The sequence below is a fragment of the Mauremys mutica genome, chromosome 7, assembly GCF_020497125.1.
Source record: "Mauremys mutica isolate MM-2020 ecotype Southern chromosome 7, ASM2049712v1, whole genome shotgun sequence".
NCBI lineage: Eukaryota > Metazoa > Chordata > Testudines > Geoemydidae > Mauremys > Mauremys mutica.
In genome coordinates, this window is record NC_059078.1 from 4,127,608 (window position 1) to 4,152,250 (window position 24,643).

At 42.3% G+C, this 24,643-nt stretch overlaps 1 protein-coding gene across 3 annotated transcripts in view; it reads left to right on the plus strand.

The window, feature by feature from the left end:
* Positions 1-24,643, plus strand: part of PTPRG (protein tyrosine phosphatase receptor type G) — a 569,213-nt gene that overhangs the window by 280,739 nt on the left and 263,831 nt on the right. For all 3 annotated transcript variants that reach the window (XM_045023221.1, XM_045023224.1, XM_045023223.1), the window contains exon 3: positions 19,670-19,849. In XM_045023221.1, coding sequence (XP_044879156.1) covers positions 19,670-19,849 — 180 coding nt within the window. The remainder of the gene's footprint in view (positions 1-19,669; positions 19,850-24,643) is intronic.

Below are 24,643 nucleotides of genomic sequence, written 5' to 3' on the forward strand. Positions count from 1 at the left end.
AATCTTTTTACAACACGATTTTTTAAAATGGCATAATGAAATACAATCCAAACAATGAAACTCATCAATATTCAAAAAAACCCAAACATCTTAACATCAGACCCTTCCCACTAAAGTTAACACATGACTTCAAATTGAGCACCAAGCCTCATTTGTGTGATCATGCATTTGTTTTGGCTTCATGGCAGCGACAGGAAAAACCTGCATGTGGTATATATATTTTTTATAAATCTAAAAAGATGTGAATAAGATCCAAATAAAAGATCCAAACAAAAGGAAGTATTCTTCACACAACGCACAGTCAACCTGTGGAACTCCTTGCCAGAGGATGTTGTGAAGGCCAAGACTGTAACAGGGTTAAAAAAATAACTAGCTAAATTAATGGAGGATAGGTCCATCAATGGTTATTAGCTAGGATGGGCAGGGATGGTGTCCCTAGCCTCTGTTTGCCAGAAGCTGGAAATGGGCAACGGGATGGATCACTTGATGATTCCCTCTTCTGTTCATTCCCTCTGGGGCACCTGGCATTGGCCACTGTCAGAAGACAGGATACTGGGGTAGACTGACCTTTGGTCTGACCCAGTATGGCCGTTCTTAATAAATCAAGTATCAGAGGGGTAGCCGTGTTAGTCCGGATCTGTAAAAGCAGCAAAGAGTCCTGTGGCACCTTATAGACTAACAGAAGTTTTGGAGCACGAGCGTCGGATGCAACCCACGAAAGAAGTGCTTAATAAATCATATTTTATAAAATGTCCCTCTCCTAGTTTAGACTGTGTAATGTATTTGGGGTACCACTTGGAATAAACAGAGCATGGAGTAAAAACCAATCTACTGTAGTGCCTTCTAGGGTAATAAGCATCTGATCCAGTAGAAAATAGCTGCAGCCCTTCTGGTGTGAGTCCCTTGCATTTGTTCAGGCCTTTGGTTGTGGGGAATGTCTTGAAGTTTTGTTTCTGTTTGTTCCTGGCACTAGCATCTGTTTGGCATTTGTCAATAGTTAGGGACACTGCAATATTGCCAACCTCAGCTGTTCAAAAATCATGAGTCAGCCCCTCCCATAAAGACATTTGTAAATAAAAATTTGAGGGGGGGGGTTGTTTCCTTTTTAGCTTGAGCCATTCTCCATTCATATTTTTCAAGCTTGTCTGTGCAACCATGAGTGCTGGAAACTTACCTTTAAAAATGTGATTCCTTCTCATGAATGAATTGTCATACAGCATACATGAAATACTTGTCATACAGTCTCTTGATTCCAGCCACTGGGGCTTTAATAAAAACTTTAAATATTGTGAGACTGGCAATATAATCACAACAGCTGTTAACAATGACATGGTGTTTAGTTATTTCTCTTGGTACGTGCGCCCATAAGCAGTGTCATGGATGTACTTTTAAAACTTAAAATAACTGCGTGGGTGTTGGCCCTCAGCACCCAGCTCCCCCCAACCTGGACAGAGAGTTAGGATAATCCAGGAACGCTGTGAACAGGGGAGATGCAGGGCAGCTTGAGGGAGTGGGGGGATGAATGTCCCTGCCTCACCTACTCCACTGCTCAGTTTTACACACGATAGTTTTATTTCCCCGCATAGCTGGCATAACCCCTTGTGTGGCCACTGTAGGGGACGTGGGGCCCACCACAGCCTTTTGGGAGAAAATACTTTCCTCTTGACTCTGGGAATGGAGTAGTGTGTCCTTACTCAGCTTGGCTGTGTAAGGACTCAGTGCAGCAGAGGACCTCCCTTGATCTCTGTCTGGAAACGACGGCAATCTTCAGCCCAGTGCACTCCTGACTAAGCTCCAGAAAGGATCTGTCTGTCAGGGAGGACTCTGGACAACACCCTGAGCTAGTTCCATTTTGGTTCAGGTGGAGGCCATCCTTCCTGTTTAGGCTCCTCCTTTCCCAGTTCCTCATTAACCTAAATCCCTCTTCCAAACACCATTGTCTCATCCACACATTGAGACCCTGCCGTTCTGTCTGTCTGTCTGGCCCTGCGTGTGGAACCGGAAGCATTTCAGAACATGCTACCATGGAGGACCTGGACTTCAATCTCTTACCTTGAAGCCTAATTTTTGGCCTTCAGGACCTCTCCTACCTTTCCCTGTGTCACTGGTACCTACATGTACCACAACCATTGGCTTCTCCCCAGCGCTGCACATAAGTCTGTCTAGAACTCTCAAGATGTCCCCTACCTTTGCACCCAATGGGCAGTTCATCATGGGGTGAATTGTAGCTTCACAGGGAGAAAATTCTGGGTATAAAGGGCTCTTTAATCTAGCCGAGAAAAGCACAACAAAAACCCATGCCTGGAAGCTGAAGCAAGACAAATTCCAATTAGATAGAGGGCACAGCATTTTAACAGCGAAGGTGATTAATTATTGGGACAAACTACCAAGGGAAATTGTGGATTCTCCTGATATTTTCAGATCAAGATGGGATGCCTGTTGTAAGAGAATCAGTGGACCCACAATCTTTTAAATCCAGCTAAGTGTTGTCACAAAAAGAAAAGTCAAATGTATTTTGAGATATGGAAGGAAAACACAAAACACTTTCTGGACAGAGTTGAGCAACCTCTATGCTAGATGTGCCAGACTCAGGCAAAGGGAGGAGGTGGGGGGACAAAAAGTCTGAATTTCCATGAATTCAAAGCGATTTTTTGTTTAGGAGGAATAGTTACTTTGTAGAGACTGTCGCTTTCGTTATTGTAGGTCATCAGGACCACGTATCCTTTCAAGATAGAATTCAGCAAGAGTTTTGTCATGAAAAGGTGAACTTGTGGCCAGTAATATTAGTGTTGTGAACAGGCCTTTATATTATTGGCCAAGTTTCTGCTTTTAGTCTAATATTTTGAAATAGTGTTTTTTCCTGCCCCAACAAGAATTTGGAAAATAAAGGAAAGGGTAGTGTAAAGTAAATAACTGGACCATTCTTTCGTGTGTAATGTCCACACTGCTAGACATGTTTCTCTTATACCAGGTTCATAGATTCAAAGGCCAGATGGGGCCATTGTGATCATCTAGTGTGACTTCCTGTAGAACACAGGCCAGAGAACTTCCCCAAATAAGTCCTAGAGCAGAACTTTTAGCAGGCTGGTGCAATCTGCTGTATTTACTAATTATTAAAAAGTTTAAAGTGCCAGTTTGGTACATGCCCTGATCAGAATGGAGATCTATGAATCTTCCCATAACCTTTGTACCCTTAGGGTGAAGTTCTGGCCTCATTGAAGCCAGTGGGCGTTTTGTCATTGACTTTAGTGGGGTCAGAATTTCGCCTTTTGGTCTTGCCAGCCTGCGATGGAGAGCATGCCAGGAGACTCCAAAGCCCATGACGAACTGGGTCTCTGTGCAGTCACATGAGTTCATCCATTTGCAGCCCAGGCCGCAAGGCTCTGAGCCTACAAACAGATAAGCCCATAATGTCACTCTACTCAAGTGAGTAGTCCCCTTGACTTCAGTGGCATTATGCACATACTTCAGGTGCATTAGTGTTTATAGGATCTGGGTCTTAGTAAGTACATTTCTTTTCTCTCTCTTCTTTACCCCCCCCCCAAAAAACGTAGTATCATCGAAAGCTATTGCTCTGCACTCTTGAGTTTAAAATATCAACTTACCCCTCATTTAAATAGCAGTTGATACGTCCTGTCCTTTGTCTCTCTCAACACCGATAAAATCAATAATTCTGCATTCAAGTGAGGCCCTTTCTTGTCTGCCTGGCTTTCAGTCCTTTTTCTTCTCTGTTCTGTAGATCCTGTGTCAGTCCTTACGTCACATCTTTGTATGTGCAACTCTAGGCTGATTGCTATGTTTTCATCCTTTCAGTGATGTCTTTTTCACTCTCTGCCCATTTCCCCCCTCTCCAAACTAATGTATTGCATTTTAAGCAAAATTAATAATAAAGGTGACTTTATTCCACCAAGCAGTTCCTATTGGCCCAGTCAGTGTGGTGCATGTTAACAAATCCCTCCATATTGTATCAGAAAGAGCTGCACTTTTCCTAAGTAGCATTTTGTTATGAAGTTCGTTTGACTGAAAATGTGTTGCATGCTTAACTACCTGCTGGTGAATTTTTCTATGCCAAGTAATGTGTCAGAAGCTAGTGGAGCATAGTAAGTTAATTACTTGTGTGCACACTGTGAAGCAAAAGCAAACAGCAAGGCACCAGTGATACGAAGAATGAGACTTCATTTCAGTCTCCAGAGATTGTGTTGTTAATGAATCCGCTCAATCAGCAGGGAATTGGTAGTGTAGATAAGACCAGGTATGGCTGTGTACCGATACGAAGATTACTCCCTCAACCAAAACATTGTTTTTAGCAAGGGTTTGCTAATATTAAGTAGTTTTTCAAAAGCACTGGTGAGATAAAATGACAGCCTGAATAATTATGGCTGTCTTGAAAAGACATGATGATGATGATGATCTTTTAATGTGCTCTGCAAACACTATAGAAATCCAATATCTTACAGATTGAACACAAGCTCACTGATACACTATCGATTTCGTCTGATAGTATAGCTCACTTGGGGCTGCTCTGATGGTGCCATGAATACACAGCATAAGAGTGGCATGTTCAAGGCTAACCCCCCCGGCTTTTACACCTGAGGCCAGTAGGGGCAGGGAACACTGTGCGAGAGCACACTACCCGGGGCATGACTGTCCTCGGTGACCAAGCCAGAAAGACCTTGCAACAGCAGAGGGCATTGCCAGCCCTTCAAACTGCAGGGTTTGCACTGCCCTTTGAGCCAGATGATGCTCTCAGCTTACACCAGTGTAAATGTAGAGCAGTGGACCTGTTGTGGCTTTCAAGGGCGACTCTCTTAAGGAGAAAATGTCTATTTGGTTATCCATTAAAAGTGTGCGTCCTTGCCAGCGTTTGAATCTGCCTTTTCATAGGGGGCACAGTCTCCCCAACTGCCTTCCACTGCTCCCCCTTCAATCCCAGGGGAGCTAGGAGTCCTCCGTGCAGCTGTGGTCCCTTCCTTGCAGTGGCTGCTCAGCAGCTCCCCACATGGCCACCTGCTGCATTGCAGAAGAGGGAGGCGAGTGTAGCCCTGGTAACCCCATCACCTGCTTCCCCGCTGAACCAATGGGCTTCAGGGAGACCAGGGTAGGCGGTTGACTGATTCTGCTTGAACTTTGGGGAGCTCCTACTATCGCGTGGCTCCCCTTTCTCAGTCACCCAGGGCAGACAAGGGGAAAGAAAAAAGATGCTGAGAACCAACAACTAATTATGGCTCCCTGATTCTCTGCCTCAGCCCAGGTTAGAGCAGCCTCCATGCTGCTTTAACTTGCACAAGCAGGCAAAGGTCCCCTAGGGACCATATACCATCTGGGGATAGCCAGAGTGCAGCAAACTCCAGCTATTCTCCCTCCTTGCCCATGCTGGGGAATCCCAAGCAGGGCAATTGCATGTGGTTTCTGCTTGGTTTGCATTGTGTGAGTGGTGTGAAAGGAGAACGGGACATGGGCTCTGCCAATAAGTATTGATGGTGGCTGCTCAATCTGTTTTAAATACTGTATTGAGCCCTCAGGCTGAGAAGATTGAACCCCCTTCCTCTAGAGCAGGGGTGGGCAAACTTTTTGGCCCGAGGGCCACATCTGGGTATGGAAGTTGTATGGCAGGCCATGAATGCTCATGAAATTGGGGGTTGGGGTGCAGGAGGAGGGGAGGGCTCCAGCTGGGGGTGCAGACACTGGGGGTGGGCCCAGAAATGACTTCAGGGCATGGGAAGGGGCTCTGGATTGGGGCAGGGGGTCAGAGTGCGGGGGGGAATGAGGGCTCCAGCTGGGGGTGTGGGCTCTGGGGTGGGGCTGAGGATGAGCGGTTTGGGGTGCAGGAGGGTGTTCTGGGCCGGGATTGAGGGGTTCGGAGGGCAGAAGGTGGATCAGGACTGGGGCAAAGGGTTGGGGCATGGGAGGAGGTCAGGGGTGCAGGCTCCTGGCAGTGTTTTCCTCAAGCAGCTCCCGAAAGCAGTGGCATGTCCCCCCTCCAGCTCCTACATAGAGGCGTGGTGCTGGCCAAGCCGGCTCTGCATGCTGCCCCGTCTGCAGGCACCACTCCTGCAGCTTCCATTGGCCGTGGTTCCTGGCCAATGGGAACTGCAGAGCCGACAGTTGGGGTGGGGGCAGTGTGCGGAGCCACCTGGCTGCCCCTACGCATAGGAGTCAGAGAGGGTACATGCTGCTGCTTCTGGGAGCCGGCACGTGTAAAGCAGGGCAAGTCCCTGCCCCTGCTCCCCGGCTGGAGGGCGGCAATCCCCTGACCCTGCTCCCCAGCAGGAGGTTGAGGGCCAGATTCAAAGGTTTGATGGGCTGGATGCGGCCTGCAGGCTGTAGTTTGCCCACCCCTGCTCTAGATTGAGTCACTGCTGATGTCACACTGGTGTAAACTGAAATCAAAGGAGTTTCCTCCGGATTTAGACAAGTGTTGCTGAGGGATACATTTAACCTAAGAGGTTCTAAAAATGGGACGTGGGCCCAGGCTGTTAAGGTGGGTTGAAAGACTCAAACCCAGACCATGCGTGAGTACTAAACCTGTGAACAACAAGGGTGCTTATGTTCCCCATGCCATACGTCCTGCAGGGATGTGGTACATTGAGATAATGCCCTACATTTATGTAACACTTACCATCCACAGGCAGCCCAAATCACTTTACTGCCCTATATTTAGAAACCACTTCACCCACCACTGAGGACAAGAGTCTCAAACAAATTAATTAAAAGAGAAGAAAAAAGCTTTAGCTCGCTTTTAATTCAAGCACCGGGTCATGTGGACATCTCTTCAAAACCAGTGCTGTGCAAAGACAGACAGTTTTACTATGGTGACCTTGTCCAAGAGGAGTGGACCTTGGGCTTCTTTTTCTTTCTTTTATTAAATTTTTCTGCTTGTCCCCAAGTGAGACTGTTGATTTACTGAGTTTCCAGTTTATCAATGCAATGTTTTTAACAATCAATTTACCGGGTTTTTTTAAATTATTATTGCTATTTATTTGCATTACAGCTGTGCCCAGACAACCCAGTTGGTGATGAGGGCCCCACCAAGGCACTGTATTTAATAAAAGGACAGTTTCTGTCCCAAAGAGCTCACTGTCCCTACACATGATGAGGGATAAAACAAATAAATGGAGGGGAATTCTCTTCATGCACTAATTTGAACCACGGATTCTTGTACTTCATAGTGTGGAGCAGTATTTAGCAGAGAGATTGTCTCGCAAACACCTTCTCTCCTGTTTATGATTGCTCAGGCCACCTCTGCTCCCATTGGATGTTGACTGAGCTCCTAGCTGTTGATGACAGGGAAAGGTAATCTTACTCACAGGTCAGCCTGTGAGACGTATGTCTCCCACTATTCCCCCGTGGGATGTAGGCCAGTTTCAGCCCCAGCTATGGAGCCTGGCTGTTTAGACCAAACTGTAGAGATGAGTATTTTTGCTCTAAAGGTCATAAATCTTAGAAATGTAGGGTGGAAGGGGGACCTCAAGAGGTCACCTAGTCCTGCCCCCTGCACTGAGGCAGGACCTGGATTCCACCCCCAATGTGTGGGCCAAGATAGCAGCTGTTGCAAAAGTGGGAATTTATCCAGGATTCAGACTGCTCTGGATCACAGGTGCACCAGTTGCTAAAAACTGACATTTTGTTAGTTTGTTTGATGACAACCTGAAAGATTTTTTTCTAAAGCAGACATTTCCTGTGGAAGTTTCCGTTTTGCTGAAAACGTTATTTCCACCAGCTCTTCCTTTGTAGCTTTTTAAACACATTGGCCTAAATTTTCAAAAATGACTAATGATTATGGGTGCCTGACCTTAATTGACCTTGAGTTTCAGAAAGTGCTAAGCACCGACCGTTTGAAAATCCTTTTTAGGGGTCTTACTTTGGGCACTCAAAAATGGTGGCATCCCAAAAACACCTCTGAAAATGTAGGTCATTGACAGTAGCATTTTGAAAATGGGAATTGTGAAACAGCTGAGGTATAAAAGTATAAAATCATTTCTCTTACATCAGATATAGATGCAGTTACATCTCCTACATGTCAGATTAAAGAAACCCTTAAAAAACAAAACAAAACAAAAAAAACCCTAAAGTGGGTATTGTGCTGTTACAGTTATGGTGGGAAAATAGATTGAATGTTCATGAAAGGCATTCAGTATCATTAATTAAAAGCTGGCAATCACGTAAACCTTTTTGAGAACTATTTAATGTGCATATATTGAAGAGAGGACATCTGAATTGAATAATGGGTTGTTACAGGGACAACATTATGTCTATAGGGTGGGCAAAGCTGTTCCTAACTTAAAAAAATAAGATTGCTGTCGAATCGGGGTTTGTCAAATACTAATTATTCAGGATACACAAGTGTTGCTTGTGATAGAGTTAAGCAATAAGGGCCAAATGTACGGTGCAATTAAGATTAGTCAGATTAGGACCAGCAAGGGGTAATTCAGAGCCCAAGGTAAGGCCAACATTTAACAAGCATTTGATCTTTTTCTCCCTGTTTTGTTTGGTTTTTTTAACCCACCTGCTACGTGGATGATTTTTCTGGTTTTGTAAATGTAAAAGCTAAGAAGCCACGGCAGCAACAAGATAAAAATCATTCTTTTTTTAAAGCAGGTTTCCTTAGAAATCATGAGGGTTCCCATTCCACCATTGCCTTCAGCAGGGCTATATTGATGTAACTCCTCCCTGCCTCTGTTTATTCCCTTTATAGATTGGTCTGTGCTCTCAATCAATGTTTTATTAATCTGTATCCTGCAAAAATTCAATAAAAATAGAAAGTTCTTGGAATGAAGTTTTTTAGTGCAGTTCCCAGAGCCGGGGCTCCAGGGAGGGAAAAGGGCTCGAACTGGCTACTCATAAGTTGGCTAGGAGCCAACTGCAGCACTTTCTGTTCCCACAGCCCAGCCTGTATTGAAAATAATTAATTTACAGCGCGGTATCGTTTACATTAGCAGTTTTCATCATTGCGAGCAAGACTGCTAAGAGCACTCCTTAGAGAAAATAGGTTTTCAAAGCTATTGTTCCAACACTAGAAAAAATAATTACAGTGTTTGGTTTTCCTTATGTGCGCATATCCAGAGATTGCAACCAGACCTATGAGGGAACTATGTTTTTGCACTAGTACAGCATTTTTCAGCTTCAGAGTGGTTAAAACGTTAGCCAGTCCTCACAACATTCCTCCATCTTATAGATGGAGAGAGACCCTGCGGCCCACAGTGCTAGAAAGGAGTCGGAGACAGAGGCAGGGTTAAATCACTGGGCGGGATCCCACTCTCCTTACTCTGATCCGCACACTTGCCTCTTCCCAGCAAGCCAATGAGGTGCTCCCCAGCCCAGCAAGGAGCAATGCCACACCAGGATCTGTCCGAGGCCCTTGCCTCAGGGTGCAATTTCTTGGTTAAACAGAAACATAGGCAAAATAAAGTAATTTCTGTGCCCAACACGGGCTACAGTTCCCACAGGCTTTTCTCCTCTCCTCTCCCAGCCAGTGTCCTGATGCAGGGACTCCTGCAGGCGGCTTTCTACTCCCTGTAGTTCTCATTCCCCAGGCAATCTGCCCCGAGTCACCGAATAGCAGCATGCTTCCTCTGCTCCACCATAAAAGCTCCCTGCAGTTCCCTAGCTCAGCTGAGCTTTTTCTGGCCATTACAAGGAGCGGGTGCTCTTCAGACCATCACCTGACCTCGAGTCCCACAACATCAGGTGGGAGGCAGCTTTGGACCAATTGGTTATTTGTTTTTTGTAACTGTTTGTCTTGTGTTCTTCTACTTTGCACTCTTTGGGGCAGGAACTCTCGTCTATTCTATATTATTCAGTGCCTAGCACAAGGAGGCTGCCTGGCCAGGGCTTCTCGGCCACTACAGAGACACAAATACTAATACATTTGCTTTCAAGGCCCAGCAACACAGCTATCATCCTTCCAGAGAAAGAGGACAAAATGGGGGTCATTGCTAGGGGTCATTGCTAGGTAGGCAATACGTGAGGCACTATCACCTTGCATGTACAGCGTATTCTATCTCCGCAGCACTTCCCTACGCTACCTGCTGAAGGAGTACATGTCCAAACTCATCAGTTAAACTAGGTCTTCCCTGCAGCAATGCAAAGCACTGTCACTGAGCCACTGCTCCGACTCACAATGCACCTTTACATAGTAATTTTCATTAGGATTTATGTTTAATCAGATTTTAAGAAAATGTGTCTATGACGATATTTTTTAAAAGCGCATAGGCCTTTTTTTTTCTACAGGCTTAATGGGTTTTTACTCAACTTGCACAGAAGTAAATTTATACTTTCACCATATAAATGAATCTTGTATTTTCTCCTTGTACTGTAACTTATCACCTCATTCATTAAATACAGCTCAGTGATGGGCAGTTTTTAAAAGGCCACAGAGACAGACAGTTATACAATGAACTGTGTGAGATGTCAGTTACTTGTGTTAAAAATTCAACAAATTATGAAAAATAGAGGATGTCAATTTATGTATTCTCAGTCACTGGCTACCTTTAGGCACATTCTATGCAATAACTTATTCTCCTACTCAATAAGTTCTGGATATTCATTTTATTGATACTGTTGTGCTGAGTTTTACATACTATGCGAGTATTGCTGAAATGTTGCATAAAGGTAAGAAACCCGCAAAGACATTAGTCATATCTTTCAGCAGTTTAATGCAAGTCACTCCCCTTATTTTTAAAAAACAATTTATCCACCCCTCCTAAGCTAATGCCATTTTCCTGTTTATAGTGGTAAATTATTTAGATCATGAATACTGAATATTAGAATGTTTATATAAAAAGCTTGTTTCACTAATTATGTTAATTCCACTTTACTACAAGCTTCCTGCACGATTTGTATTACGTTTTTGATGTTTTCTTACGTTGGCTATTTATCATACATTTGTGCCCTTGGCAGATGATCAGTACAATGGGAGCTTCATATAAGATTCATGAGAATTTCATATGACATTCAAGAACAAAATTAGAATTTTGAAATTATATGTGTATGTGACTATGCTTATATACACATACATGTGTGTAAAATTTATATATATATTTGTGTTGAGAATACAAGGAAAGAGAAAATACATATGTTAGCAAGTTTTCTGCCAAAAGCAATTGTGAAACAATTTAAGCTTGTCATTAAAGAATGCAGCAACAATAATTCTTTGCAACTATGACTGAGAAAATACAAATTTTAGATGAACATTTCTGAGGTGAATCACTCTGGCTTCAGGTTTAAAAGTTAGAAACAACACAGGAAAACATGCATTTAGGAGTGTGGCTTGAGGCTCTTATTTTTGCAAATATCTACTCATGATTAAACATGGCGGAAGCTGTATCATTGAGAAAATAAATCTTTTTTTAGATATGCTTTGCTGCTAAAAAAGAAAATATTTAGACATTCCCTCTAGGTATGCTGGGAAGAAATAGTTCTGATTATTACATTGTAACTGGCTAACAGTGATTAAAGATGAATACTTCTCGTGTGTCTGTTCACGAGTCCAAACCTTTCTTACAATAGATGTTACCCAGCAACCTTTTGATTATGAAGGACCCTGCTAGAGTTTACATGCCAAGCACTGCAATTTCCAATACCTCTCCTTGGATCTTGTCCTTGGTAGATGTTCCATTCAGCAGTGTTGTTCTCAAAGAACTGCCATCAATTGTTTGCTGTTCTTATGAACCCCTTGCAGTACTCCGCTTGCAAAACCAAAAAAATGATGCTTATAACCTTGTTTAGGCCTCTGAGTGCAACTCTCCAGCATCTTGCTCTTGGTATTAGGTCTCTCATTTTTCAAGCAGTAATTGGAATTTTTTGCAAGTGTGAGCCTCTCATGTTAAACAGAGTGATGACAGAGAATAATAAAATGAAAAGTCCTTTTCCCCTCAGGGTAGGAAATCCTCGGATCTTTGTTCAAACCAGCGTTGTGATCTCTAACTACTTCGCTCTGTTTCGCCATCTCTTGGAGCTAGATACATTCTTTTTACAGGATAATTTCAGCAATTTCTCCCCCAGTATAATAATTCAAACAACTCAACTGCTTCTTCTGGGATGGAAAGGCCTCTGAAAGATGCCACTGATTGTATCAAGGCTTCTAGGGATTTTTATACTTTTTACCCCTGCAGTCTCATGACAAATTACTTACCAAGAGATAAGTCAGTCACTCAAAGTGTTCTTTCTTACCTTATGTCTAAATGCCATCTTCCCAATTCATCTTGACTGCTTTACTCTATTCCTTCTTCAGTGGAGAAATGCAGGATGCTATGAATCAGCTGGTCTGGTTCTGAGGTGCACACGAAAAGTGGCCCTGTCTCCTCATTTAATCCTTTCAATTTGAGCTCCTCCTCCTTTAGGTGCCTTCCTAACTTTAGCATCACAAGGGCTTTTAAATTGCTACATTTATGGGGAAGTCTTGAGTTACAGAGTCAAGTAGTATGTTCGAACCCTTTCTCCCATGAAGTGTTAAGACTCGGATTTCCAAAGGAACTTAAAAGTCTACAGCTTCCATTTATTTCGGTGGTGTTTGGTCACCTAACTCACTTATGCCCTTTTAAAAATTCCAACCTCTAAGTAGAAAATGTAACCGTGGAATTTAGAATTGGCGCCAACTTCTTCGTTATTTCTTAAGCTTACAGGAGGGTGCAAAGTTTACTTGATGGTAGGTAGGATTCTGAATTATATTTCATAAAGAGAGCTGGTTCTTGCTGGGACAGGAGAATTATGACAAGGGCCCTGATGTGGAGCTTTGGTGATTTAAGCCGGCAGCCTTGTTCAACAAAACTTTAGTGTTCTTGAGCAGATCATATCTGCAAGTTTATGGGAAGGAACAGTGCCTCTTTATTCCTTGCCCTGCCAGACTAGCAAGAGTCCTTACTTACTTCTGTCCCTGAGACAGCCTTGAGCTGGTAAACAGCATTTTTGTGGAGATACTAGTTCTTCCCATCAATCCCTAATAGTTGGTTTGGTGTTGACACTAAAAGAGACACCTGCTACCCTCACTTGGATTGGGAGCTATCATGCCTCACACATCAAGGGTCCTGTTTTCAAAAGTACCTAAGTCATGTTCGAGCCTAGATCCTGTTGACTTAAGCTCTTAATAATCTCCTTAATCATCAACACATTTCTGAAATTTGTACCCCTCTAGTGGTTTAAACAGGCTTAAACCTTGTAGGAGGACTACCCAATGCCAGATGCCACTAGCAGCCTGCCTCCAGCCCAGTGAGAACAGGGACCTGACCGTTTGCACACAGCTTGGGCATGCTAATTCTTGTAGACCGTGTCTTCAGATGATGACAGTCCAGGTTTGTTTTTTCTCTGCTCTGAAAAGCCAGACAAACTAGTTGAGCAATAAAAGTTGGATATGGGTCAATGAAGAGAAGGGCAGGTTGGGAGGAATGAGAGGTACATGTCTACCCCCACCGCCAGTTTTTGATGGCTCTGTTGATATCTGCCTTGTACAGCTGTATGTCTCATATGCTATCACTCCTGGTCTGTACTGTTACTGATGAGTGGTCTCCCTTCAGGGATGGGATAGGTATCCCCACCATGTGACCAAAGTAATTGTGCCTCCATCGGGCTGGCGCTGAAGCCTAATTATAAAAATGTTAGGTCACTTTGCAAATGTCACCCCCATTTGCTATTGGAAATGAAGGATGTGTTAGGAGTCAAGGCAGTTGAGCACTCTAAGGTTGTTGTGTAAGTGGGATCAAAAAATGGCCCATTGTATGCCAGATCTGGGGCTCAGAGTGAGATGGCTCATGTCAAAGTACACGGAAAGTGAGCTCTAGAAAAATAAATTTTATATTCTATCTTTATTTCCAACTGGTAAATGAACGATCGGCATAAGATAACTCGTACATGGTACCACGTGTCAAATTAAGTGTGTTGTTATGTAAAGAAATATATGAAGACCACAACTTTACATAAAGCTAACTGAGCCGGTAATTGGAAAGTTAATGCAAATGAGGGAAATTTCAAAGTTGGAATACAAATGCAGTTTTAAAAAGTTATATTTTTAAACAATAGTTTCATGAAGGAAAAATAAATACATTTGACTGAGTAAAAAAAAAATCCATGAAAGTTTATATCAGCTTTAATTAGATTTTGGCTGAATTCATTATTTTTAATGGTTTTTCATTAGTGAAGCCTAGTCATTATTTGGGATGTACAGTAGCAGGAAGAAAAACAAGGTAATTTTTTATTCTATTTAAAGAACAGCTTATATATTAAAAGGCTATTAATAAAAATCCTGCAGTAGCTGACAGAAAATTTTAGCATAAGAAAAGATTTTAGGGCTGCCGGTTGAATGAGGAATATTTCCTCATCCTGAGGAAAACTTGATGTTCATTACATAACCTAGCTAGGAAGCGACAAGTAGTTTCCGATTAGCATAAATGAAAGAAACCCTGAGTGTTGCGTTCTGCTTAAGATGCCTGAATTCATATGATAAGAGACGGTTGCAATCCTAAGACTACTGACCTAGGCTCTGAGCCCATACCACTAAAGTCAACAGGAGTTTTGCCATTAACTTCAATAGGAGTGTGGTCAAGTCACTAGAGACCAATCATGCAAAATTAGATTCTGAGGCTTTTGGCCCATGGAAGATCTGTAAACCTCTATAGCTCAGCAAACTCCTGAGCTGTCAGAGAGGAGTACTAACCACCACAGGATCCCAAATACGGCTATCCAGCCGCAGGGGGTGGAAAACCACTCTGTGTGGGAGGCATTTCAAATCCTGGAGTTACTGGGCCTTTCGCAGGTAGCTGGTCTGTTTTGAAGGTCAGCCAAGGAGAGGAAAACAGGGCAAAATAAATGGGCTGAGACCGTGCAAGTCTCTGTTCTTGATTCCTGTCCCCCCACCTGACCCATCTACTCCCTATGTGAACAGTTACCCAATCCTGATCCTCTTGTTCCTACTCCCCTTGGCCCCCTGTTTCGATAGCCTGCGGGTTAATGCAGCCCTTATACCATAGCACACGCCATTCATCTGTTATGTTTGCAGTGTGTTGCTCATTGGATTTATTAGCACAATATAGTGTAAAGGCTTATTCAGGTTAGATGGAGAGCTCCTCAGAGCAGGGGTATTCTCCTTGAGTGCTTGGAAAGTGCTTAGCACAGAATGGGTGCTAACATTAATAACTAATGATGCTAAAGGTCACCACCGTGCAGGTCTACAATATTTCTCTGCAGATATTCCTTCTGGCACTAGAACTCAAGGACGGGGTGGTTGACATTTTATTATAATTCACATGTATTCCTGGAGTTTCCTGTGGAAGCTTGTATTGTTCATGAATAGAGGAGGGCTTCCAGAGTGTCAAGTTTGGAACACTGAATTATTTGTCAGCCATTAAAAGCCCAATTCAAATTCAATCCAAATTTTATTTGATTAAAATTGTGATGCTTGTTGCAAGTGAAATGCAAATAGTTTTTTGTTTCTCTGTTTCAGACCAGTAAATGTCACACACAAGATGCAGGTTTTTTTTTACTAGGTTTAAGTTAAATGCAATCTTTATTTAGTGTCATGTTTTTATTTAAAAGCATTTATTTAAAGTTCTAAAAAACAAAGAATTCAATATAGCAGGACAGGTGCAACTGCAAATGATTAATGATATAATTCTCAGTACTTTATAAAGTGTCTAACACTGAAGAGATTTATACAGTGCAGAATGGCAATTGTGCTTTGATGTAGGGAATAGGTAATCAATACCTGCAAGCTTAGAAACTGTTCTATTTCCTCCACTAATGATGTAGGTTTTTTGCAAGGCAAGGGTGTCTGGAGCATGAGACACTTAGAAGAAGAATTAATTTGAAATCTGTAGTGGAAGATCAGTTTCAATTAAAACTCCACTTGAATGTACATGGGAAAAAGCAAGCTGTTACACTTAAACCTTCTGATGGTTATGAGCGAATAAATAAATCTTTTTGGGCTAACCTCTTGATTACATTTTTACAGGGTGTTAAGCTAATTTTTCCTGAGTGTGAAGTACTATTTATTTACCCCGATTCTCAAAATCTAAAAGAAAAACGAATCCCCTTTCTTGTCTTTTCAAACTGTTCTGTAATAATAAGAGCGACAGCCTCAGCTGCTAAAACTTGGCGTAAGCTCCGTTGAAATCAACGGGACTATGCTGCTTTACACCACCAGGGGGATCTGGCCCTACATTTCTCACTATCGACAACTGCTGGCATTATAGTGCCGATCATATTGTGTGTAGCAATTTGCATGCCACACTAGCATGCAGTGAAAATAGTCTGTTAGTGGAGCTAGAGCATTTCAAAAAGTTCTGAAAGAAAATTAATGGAAAATCCCCAGCTTAAAAAAATTCCATGGTGATTCTAGATAGCAGGTCTTAAACTTAGCCTTGTGACAGTGATATGAAATAGCAGGACTTGCAACCACAGCACAGCTTTTAGTTGTGGGTTTGAATTGCTCAGAGTGTTATTGCGTTACTTTTTTTTTTAATAATTCAGCACCAATATGAAAGCATTTTATGCATATAATAATATTACTGTCACATAAAGATGCAGCTGCACTTCCATTAGTAAATCCTAGATTTAGATCCAGAGGGAGCTGGTAATTGACTAGAAGGAGATTATCAATTATTAAAGAAATGCAGAGGGTATAATATTCAAAAGCATGTAAGTGATTTAGGAGCCCAAATCCTGTTTTCAGTAGTGACTTAGGTTCCTAACTCCCAGGAGGGTCAGGGACCTAAATATCTGTGAGCATCTGTGCTGTGGAAGAATGAATCTCGCTGAAAGTCAATGAGACTTTATGCACCAAAGTGCCTAAGTCACTTTTTAAAATGGGACTTAATAATATATGGAGGTATACCTATCTCATAGAAATGGGAGGGACCCTGAAAGGTCATGGAGTCCAGCCCCCTGCCTTCACTAGCAGGATCAAGTACTGATTTTGCTCCAGATCCCTAAGTGGCCCCCTCAAGAATTGAACTCACAACTCTGGGTTTAGCAGGCCGATGTTCAAACCACTGAGCTATCCCTACCCTTCCCTTACTTAGTTTTGCTGAGTCACTTAGCCACTTTTGAAATTTTTACCCATATGTCAAATCAAATTAACAAGATATTTTCTCTGCAAATTGATCAACAGTTCTGATTTTCAAAAAGGTATGTGCCTTGCAAATGACCATAAAGGAACAATCCTATAGTCCTTATTCAACAAATCTCCCACTGATTGTAGTGGTCACCAAAGTATTGTGGGTGGGTGCAATGCGATCAATCCAGCCTTCTCTGCCCCCAGCTGGAAGCATTGGCAACCTCACACCTGCCTGCTCAGGGACAACCCACTCAGGCGAAGCTACCAACAAGACACAATTCTCCAGAGCCAAGAAGGGTGAGGAGGAGACGCTGACCAATTGGGATCCAGAAGGTCCATTAAGATGGCTGACATGCTTCTTCTCAAGAGCACTGAGGGAGACTGTGACGGAGGAGGGGTGCCTCAGAACTAGTCCAGAATCCCAGGGGCTTAGCTTCAAGTATTTGCCTTTGGTGTATATTTGCTTGTTTGTAGGAGCAGCCAGGCAAATTCTGAGTTTGTTACTGTTTGACTCTTCAAAGACTGATACTGAACTTACACTGTGGGCTGCCACAACTGGTGAATTGAGGCAACAAGTGCCTGCAGTGCCAAGCTTGGCCCAGAAGGGGGCACTGCATAGCAGCCCTGCCGGAGACGGTGGGGTTTTCAAAAACCACTAATTCCTGTTTGAGTGGTATAACTCCCATTGTCTTCATTGGAAGGACTGTTAGGCCAGTGGTGAACACTTTGGAAATCCAGACCTTTGTCTGAATTCGTAACAATACCAACATGTGATAGCTTGAGAGTTATCTGCATTACTGGGCTTTTTGAAATGTAACAAAAATTTCATTGCCATTTTAATGCAAACTTGCTTGTAGGCTATCTAAGTGGCCAACTAATATGCCACAAAAGAGTTATTCATTAAAACACTTTGGTAAGGAAAATCTGTCTAGAAACAGAACATGTTTAGGATTTAATAATTGGGTTCTCTTTAATTGGGAATTCATTTAAAGTGGCTTTTACTAAGAGTATAAACTGAATCATGAGCTATGATAGTCTAAATAAAGCAGAGACCGTAGATGATTTTTAAAACACATTGCCATTTTGCCAGCTTGTAATTAACAAACAGGACACTTTTTTGTTCAGATTAATGTGTAGCATTTGTATGTGATGAGTACCGAGCACAATATCAAGGTACCCACTAAAATGGCCTGCATTAGAACAACCCATTGGAAGATGAGTGCGATTTGTAGGGTGCCCTTCAGGGAGAAGGAGTTTAGAATTCCCTCAGCCAGGAAGATCAACCTGCACAACCTTCTCTGACCAAAATGACACTAAAATTGGAATAGCTGTTGTGCTTGATTGCCTTATGCTAGGTCAAGGGGCAAAACGACAGGATGCAATCCAATATATTATGCCAGATATGTATTTTACTTATAGAATCATAGAATATCAGGGTTGGAAGGGACCTCAGGAGGTATCTAGTCCAACCCCCTGCTCAAAGCAGGACCTTCACCAACTAAATCATCCCAGCCAGGGCTTTGTCAAGCTGGGCCTTAAAAACCTCTAAGGATGGAGATTCCACCACCTCCCTAGGTAACCCATTCCAGTGCTTCACCACCCTCCTAGTGAAATAGTGTTTCCTAATATCCAACCTAGACCTTCCCCACTGCAACTTGAGACCATTACTCCTTGTTCTATCATCTGCCACCACTGAGAACAGCCAAGCTCCATCCTCTTTGGAACCCCCCTTCACATAATTATCTCACTTTACAAACTGTAAAAAATGAACAACCTCCTCCCTACTGTATACAAATAAAAAGGGAGGGGGGAGAGGATGGAGAAATGTCAGTTTCTGGCACTCTTTCTTCGGTTGGCTAGCTATCCTATCTCAAGCAAACACCGCTGTGCTAGATGTACAGATATGTATGGAAGACACTGCTGATCTGTCCATGGTGCGTCACATTGCTACTATTTGACTTTTGTGGGGGAGATCTGGAAGAGTAATTTAATCAACTGAGAAATTAGGTGAAAACAGATTTGAGTAGTGAGAAAAATAAAAGCATGAAAAAGGATAAATGGTAGAAGAAAATGCTGTGCTGTCACTCGCCTCTACCATTTCTGTAGTTTATTTTTTGTACTACCCAAGTTTGCTCACACTTAATTTCTCAGTTGATTTAAATTAAGTTCTCCCCCTGGTTGCCTGTTTTTAGAACCTAAAATAAAATAGCAGTTATTTAAGGTCATATTATCTTAATCTGTCACACACACGAGAGTTAATGCATTATTAGTATATTAATTATCTAATGCGAACAGGTAAACTACATAACTTTCTACTATTTCTGTAGCTATTTGAAAGTTCCTGTAACACCATACTAACTCGTAACCCAGTCGTGAAGGGATTGGCAAATTGCAAATAATTGTGTAGAAGGGCAAATTAAAATAACAGAGTTGTTTATTGCTAGAAGCAAAATTTGAGTACTGTGTAAAGTTAATGGATTTCAGTCTCTTCATAGGTTGCATGCAGGAAATGTAGCAGCGGCATAGTTACCTTGGGAACTAAAATGCTTGCTGCCCTTACTTAGGGATAGTCGTGTAACTGTCGGCCCATCAGAACAATGAGTTGTTGGTCTTTTCTTTTAACAGGTACATATGGTCCTGAGCACTGGGTTACTTCAAGTGTGGACTGTGGAGGCACTCACCAGTCTCCAATAGACATCGTAGACCATCATGCACGTGTGGGAGATGAATATCAAGAATTACAGCTTGATGGTTTCGACAACGAATCCTCTAACAAGACATGGATGAAAAACACTGGGAAAACTGGTATGTTCTTTCCTGTTTGTCTCCGTAAGCCTGCCTTTAATCAATTAATAACTCCAGCCATAAATTAAAAAACAAAACAAAACAAACAAAAAAACCCCAACACATAGACATCCCATTGTTCTATTTAATCCTAACATGAGAACTTCCCAGTAAGTTGCCAGGTCACTGTCTCTGCATTCTGTGCAGAATTAGTGCTGTAGATCAGTTTTTAACAGTTTTTTGAAGTTTATCCGCAGTATCAACCATTTTCTTGGCAGCCAAGTGAGCATCGCAGTAAAGGCCTGTATGAGAATTAGAAGGTGTAACCTTGAATTACCCACTAAGGGAAGCTATAGAGTCCAGTAGTGAACAGTGCCAAAATGCAAAACTCAAAGATATTCTTGTGAATAAAAGAAAAGACTAGGAGTTAGGAGGTTCTGACACAGAAAGGGCAATAGATGTGCAAAGTGGTGTAGTTGTGATTAATATATTGTGGATATTATTACAACACTGAGTACTGCACTGTAACTGCACTTCTCTTCTGGCCTATTTTTATAATTGTTTTATAAAAGAACAGTCTGAAGACATTGCTTATTTGTACCAAAAATTCAACGGTTCACCAAAAGGTCAAGGTTAATTAAGCTACCAAGTTGTTTGCGTTTGCTTGCACTTGAATACTGAAATTGTAAAAAGCAGAAATCATAAGGTCTGCCTCTTCAGTTGTCAAGGTCAAGAATTTTTAGGTAATTGAATTAAATCTATAATTAATTCAATTTTATTTATTAAATCTGTATTTATATCCTTGTTAATATTCTTCATGTGTCTCTGCAGTACTTTATGTCATGTTTCTCTAGTTAAGGGTCTGCTCACATACTCACTAGAAGTCATACCTCAGGGGGTCGTAGCACAGCTGCAAATAGACTGGGAATACTTCCACTGAATTCACTGGGCTTTGGATCAGAGCCATAGATACTAGCCAGAGATCCATTTTGCCCCATTTGTTGAATTCAGAATCGTTTGGACTACATAGAGATTTTGAGACATCCTCTAGTTAATGGAGGGCCCAGTGGCTAGGATCTCAACTGGGACTGTAGGAAAACGGGGTCCATTTCTCTCCTTCGCTACAGACTTCCTGTGTGACCCTGGGCAAGTCACTTAGCCTCCCAGTGCCTCAGTTCCCCATCTGTAAAATAGGGATAATAGCCCTGCCCTGCCACAGAGGGATGTTGTGAGGATAACTACATTGAAGATTGTGAGGCGCTCGGATACTTGGATGGTGGTGGGGACCATACAAGTACCTGAGGACTGTATCTAATAAATCGGATTCTTTGTAAGAATATCACTATGACATTTGAAGGAAACCAGCAAAAGAATGGAAAAATAAACCATTCTAGAAAGCATAAAGTAGACAATGCCATGGCGGTGCTGTGTTCACACATGAACTGTAAGGCGAGAGGTGTTTCAGATACATCTGCCAGTAAGGCCCTGTCCTAAGAAGTGAAGCTGAAGGGAGCGGAAGGCACGGGATCAGGCCCTTGGGGGAAGGTAGAGGATCAAACCAGTGGTCAGAGCAATCTGAGGTAGGACACCAAATACAGTCTTCGGGAAGTGTTTCCTGGATACATGAGAGTCATTGGCCAGGAATTGTCCTCCATGTTTCATGGACAATAGTGCCGGTGATGGCCATCCCCTCTCCATCAGCCACTGTTAATTGTCACACAAGGATGATTATCTGATCTGAGGGGCATGGCACCCCCTGGTTTGAATTTGGGATTCCTTCTCTCAGACGGGCTGCCTACCAAGACTGAAGAGCCCTGCCTGCCCTGAGCAGTCTGGTTTCTTTCAAGGCACCAGACTTGACACTGCTGTCTTGTTTTAATTGTTCACACTGCGCTGTGGATTTTTCCTGACAGGCTAACACCTCTCAGAACATCAGTGGTCAGCTGTCCCTTTTCTGGAGTACCGTATGTCCTTTTCTCAGAGCTGTGCACACGGTCTTTTTAGCTTCGATGTCTATTCTAAGGCATTGTGCTGAGTCTGTCAACATGGTACCTGTAGCTCCTCCCATATTTTCTCAGGCCCCACCCCATTCCCTGGGTTTGCAGGATGTTTTTGCTGGGAAGAATTTTGAATTGGCAGTTTGGTATAGCAGCAAACCAAGCAGGATAGGTAGAAGGTAGTGGCAGATTTTGTAGTAAATTGCTATGCTTTTTGGCACAAGAGTCATGGGACCAGCTGGCCCCATAAGACCTTTATATTAAATTCTGACAGTCAATCAATTAAATGTCTATTTAAGCAATGGTGACACAAGCAGAGGGCATTTCTTAGCAGTTAATGACTGGTTGGAGGAGGTGAGGTTCCAAGGCAAAGTCAAAGGCTCTTAGCCTAGACACGCTAACTGCCAGGAAATGCCTGACTCAGATATTGGTTTTGCTGATACATTACTAAAATATTTCCCTTAAAAAAGGAAAAAAATTACTTTTTATGTACTGAAAAGTTACATTTGAAATGCATGTGGCTACAGTTGCTGTGTTAGCTTTGCAGTACTGGGTTTGCCCTAGCAGATAAAGAACAGTATGGTAACCCATAAGAGAGCAGGACTTCAGTGTGAATATGCACATCAATTCAGTTAAGGCCTTGTCTACCTTAGGAGGATTTAGGTATAGCTATACTGGCAAAACTCTGTAGTATGGATCAGTATAATAGTGTGTATCTGGAATCATTGAGGCTGGTTTCCCTGACCGGCATAAGCTATACTGGTATCAGCACAGTTATACCAATAGAACTGTTTTATGCTACAGCTTTTACTGAGATAGCTATGCTGCTAAAACCATGAAATGTAGACCAGGCTTAAGGCGGAATATTCTTAATGTATGTTCTGTTGTTCCTAGGTTTTCCAGGGGGAGCAGCACTTCCTACTATCACTTATAAATGTTGCTATTCTAACCCCTAGTCACTTAGAACTTGACAAATTTCTTCCCTTTTGGAACAGAACTTACCAAATATAACAGTAAGAAGGATGTTTTTCTTCATTAGTTTTAACATGTGAGGGTCACCTTTTTGGCTGACACAGCGGGGAATGAACCAGTAATTTCTGGCATTGAAATTACCAGCCGCTACGGCTTGAACCAAAGAGCTGGCTTTGGCAGCTGAATGTAGTAACAGACCCCTGTTTTCTGTGGATCAGGAGAGCGAAACTATACAACGCATCCTGACCAGTGGGTTGCATGAGCAAAAACAATCCCTGGGTTTCAGAGCATCAGGGGAGTAGAAAAAATACATTTTCCTCTTCATGCAAAAATTCTATTTTTGACTGTTCTGGTCACAAACTACCTTGAGAAAGAGAGTTGAAAATTGATGTGGAAATACCCTAATTGGGAGAACTGCCCTTCATGTTCCAGTGAAAATTGGTCAAATTAAACTGAGTAATAACCCACTGAAAACCATGCCTTATGTATGCACAGTACTGTTGGCATGCTCTTTCGGCCCTTCATAGCAGCGTTCAGCGAGAAGGTAGCATTCAGTGTGCAGCTAAGTTTGCTGTAGAGAGTAAGCAAATTCATAACACACCTTGCACGGTAAAAGCCACACATCTCCTAAGGCTTGCAGGTTAAAGGAGCCATCCTGTGAACTATTGAGAAGGGCATTTTGGTGATGTGTAAGTCCAATAACTCCACATTGGGGAATTCTGGTTTTTCTATTATCTTTTTTGAAAACCAAAAAACCCTAGGGAATTCCATTTCAATGTTAGCATTTCCTAACTTTTGTCTCCTTTAAACATGCAACCTTAACATTCTTTTAATGTTGGCATTTTGATGAAATTGTATACAGTGTTCTGAGATCCCTGCAATCTTTGTAAGAAAGGGTGTGTGGCATACAGTTGTCAATCCAGACGTCTGCAGCCTTAGCTCTGCATTCCCTAGTATTTTTAAATCTAAGTCCGGATATTAGCAATACTGTACTTTGAAATAGGGTGGCCACTCATCCCCAGAATACTGGACATTCTGGTACATCCAGGAACAGTGTGGGCCCACCCACTACCCGTCTGTATGATTTCCCCCCCCCCCCACACACACACACCTTCCCCCACATGACCTCAAATACATGAATGTGTGAAGTCACGCTGGCGGGAGTGGTGGGCAGCACAGTCTTCAAAATGGCATCCCCCATCTGTGATACTGGACAAAACCATGTCTGGTTTTGTCTCTGTGTGGGACAGGGGACAAACCTTGAAAAACAGGACTGTTGGGCTTAAAGCCGGACGAATGGCCTGCCTACTTTGAAATGACTTTCGATGGGCTGATTTTTCTACTGTGTTCCCTGACTAAATCATTGTTTAAAAACAAAATGTCAAGAAGTCTTACACTGTGGTACTTGAATATTGGGTAATACTAGAAACAGTTTACATAAAGAAAAATCTGTTGGCCATAACAGAGTGCTGCTGAGGCAGAGAGATGGTGGGGCGCACATGTCATATGACACAGGTAGTAAGAAATACTGTAAAATGAACAATTAGATGAACATTTCAGATTGTACGTCCTCCTAATTATCCTTTTAATTATTCATCTAAAACAAGTAAAATGACCCCTGACAGAGCCATAAATGATTTAGATACTATCAAATATTTATAAGATGCAACTGAAATCCCCACTGTGCATTGTAACAGATGCACATGAATCTGCTTTCTCGGATTCCTCATCATGTACAATTTTATGTATGGGATTTATAACCGATTGAATGCAATCTGCAGTATTTTAAAAAGCAACTGAGATGTTTAAGGGAGGAAGAAAGGCGTGGCGCTTTCATTCACATCTT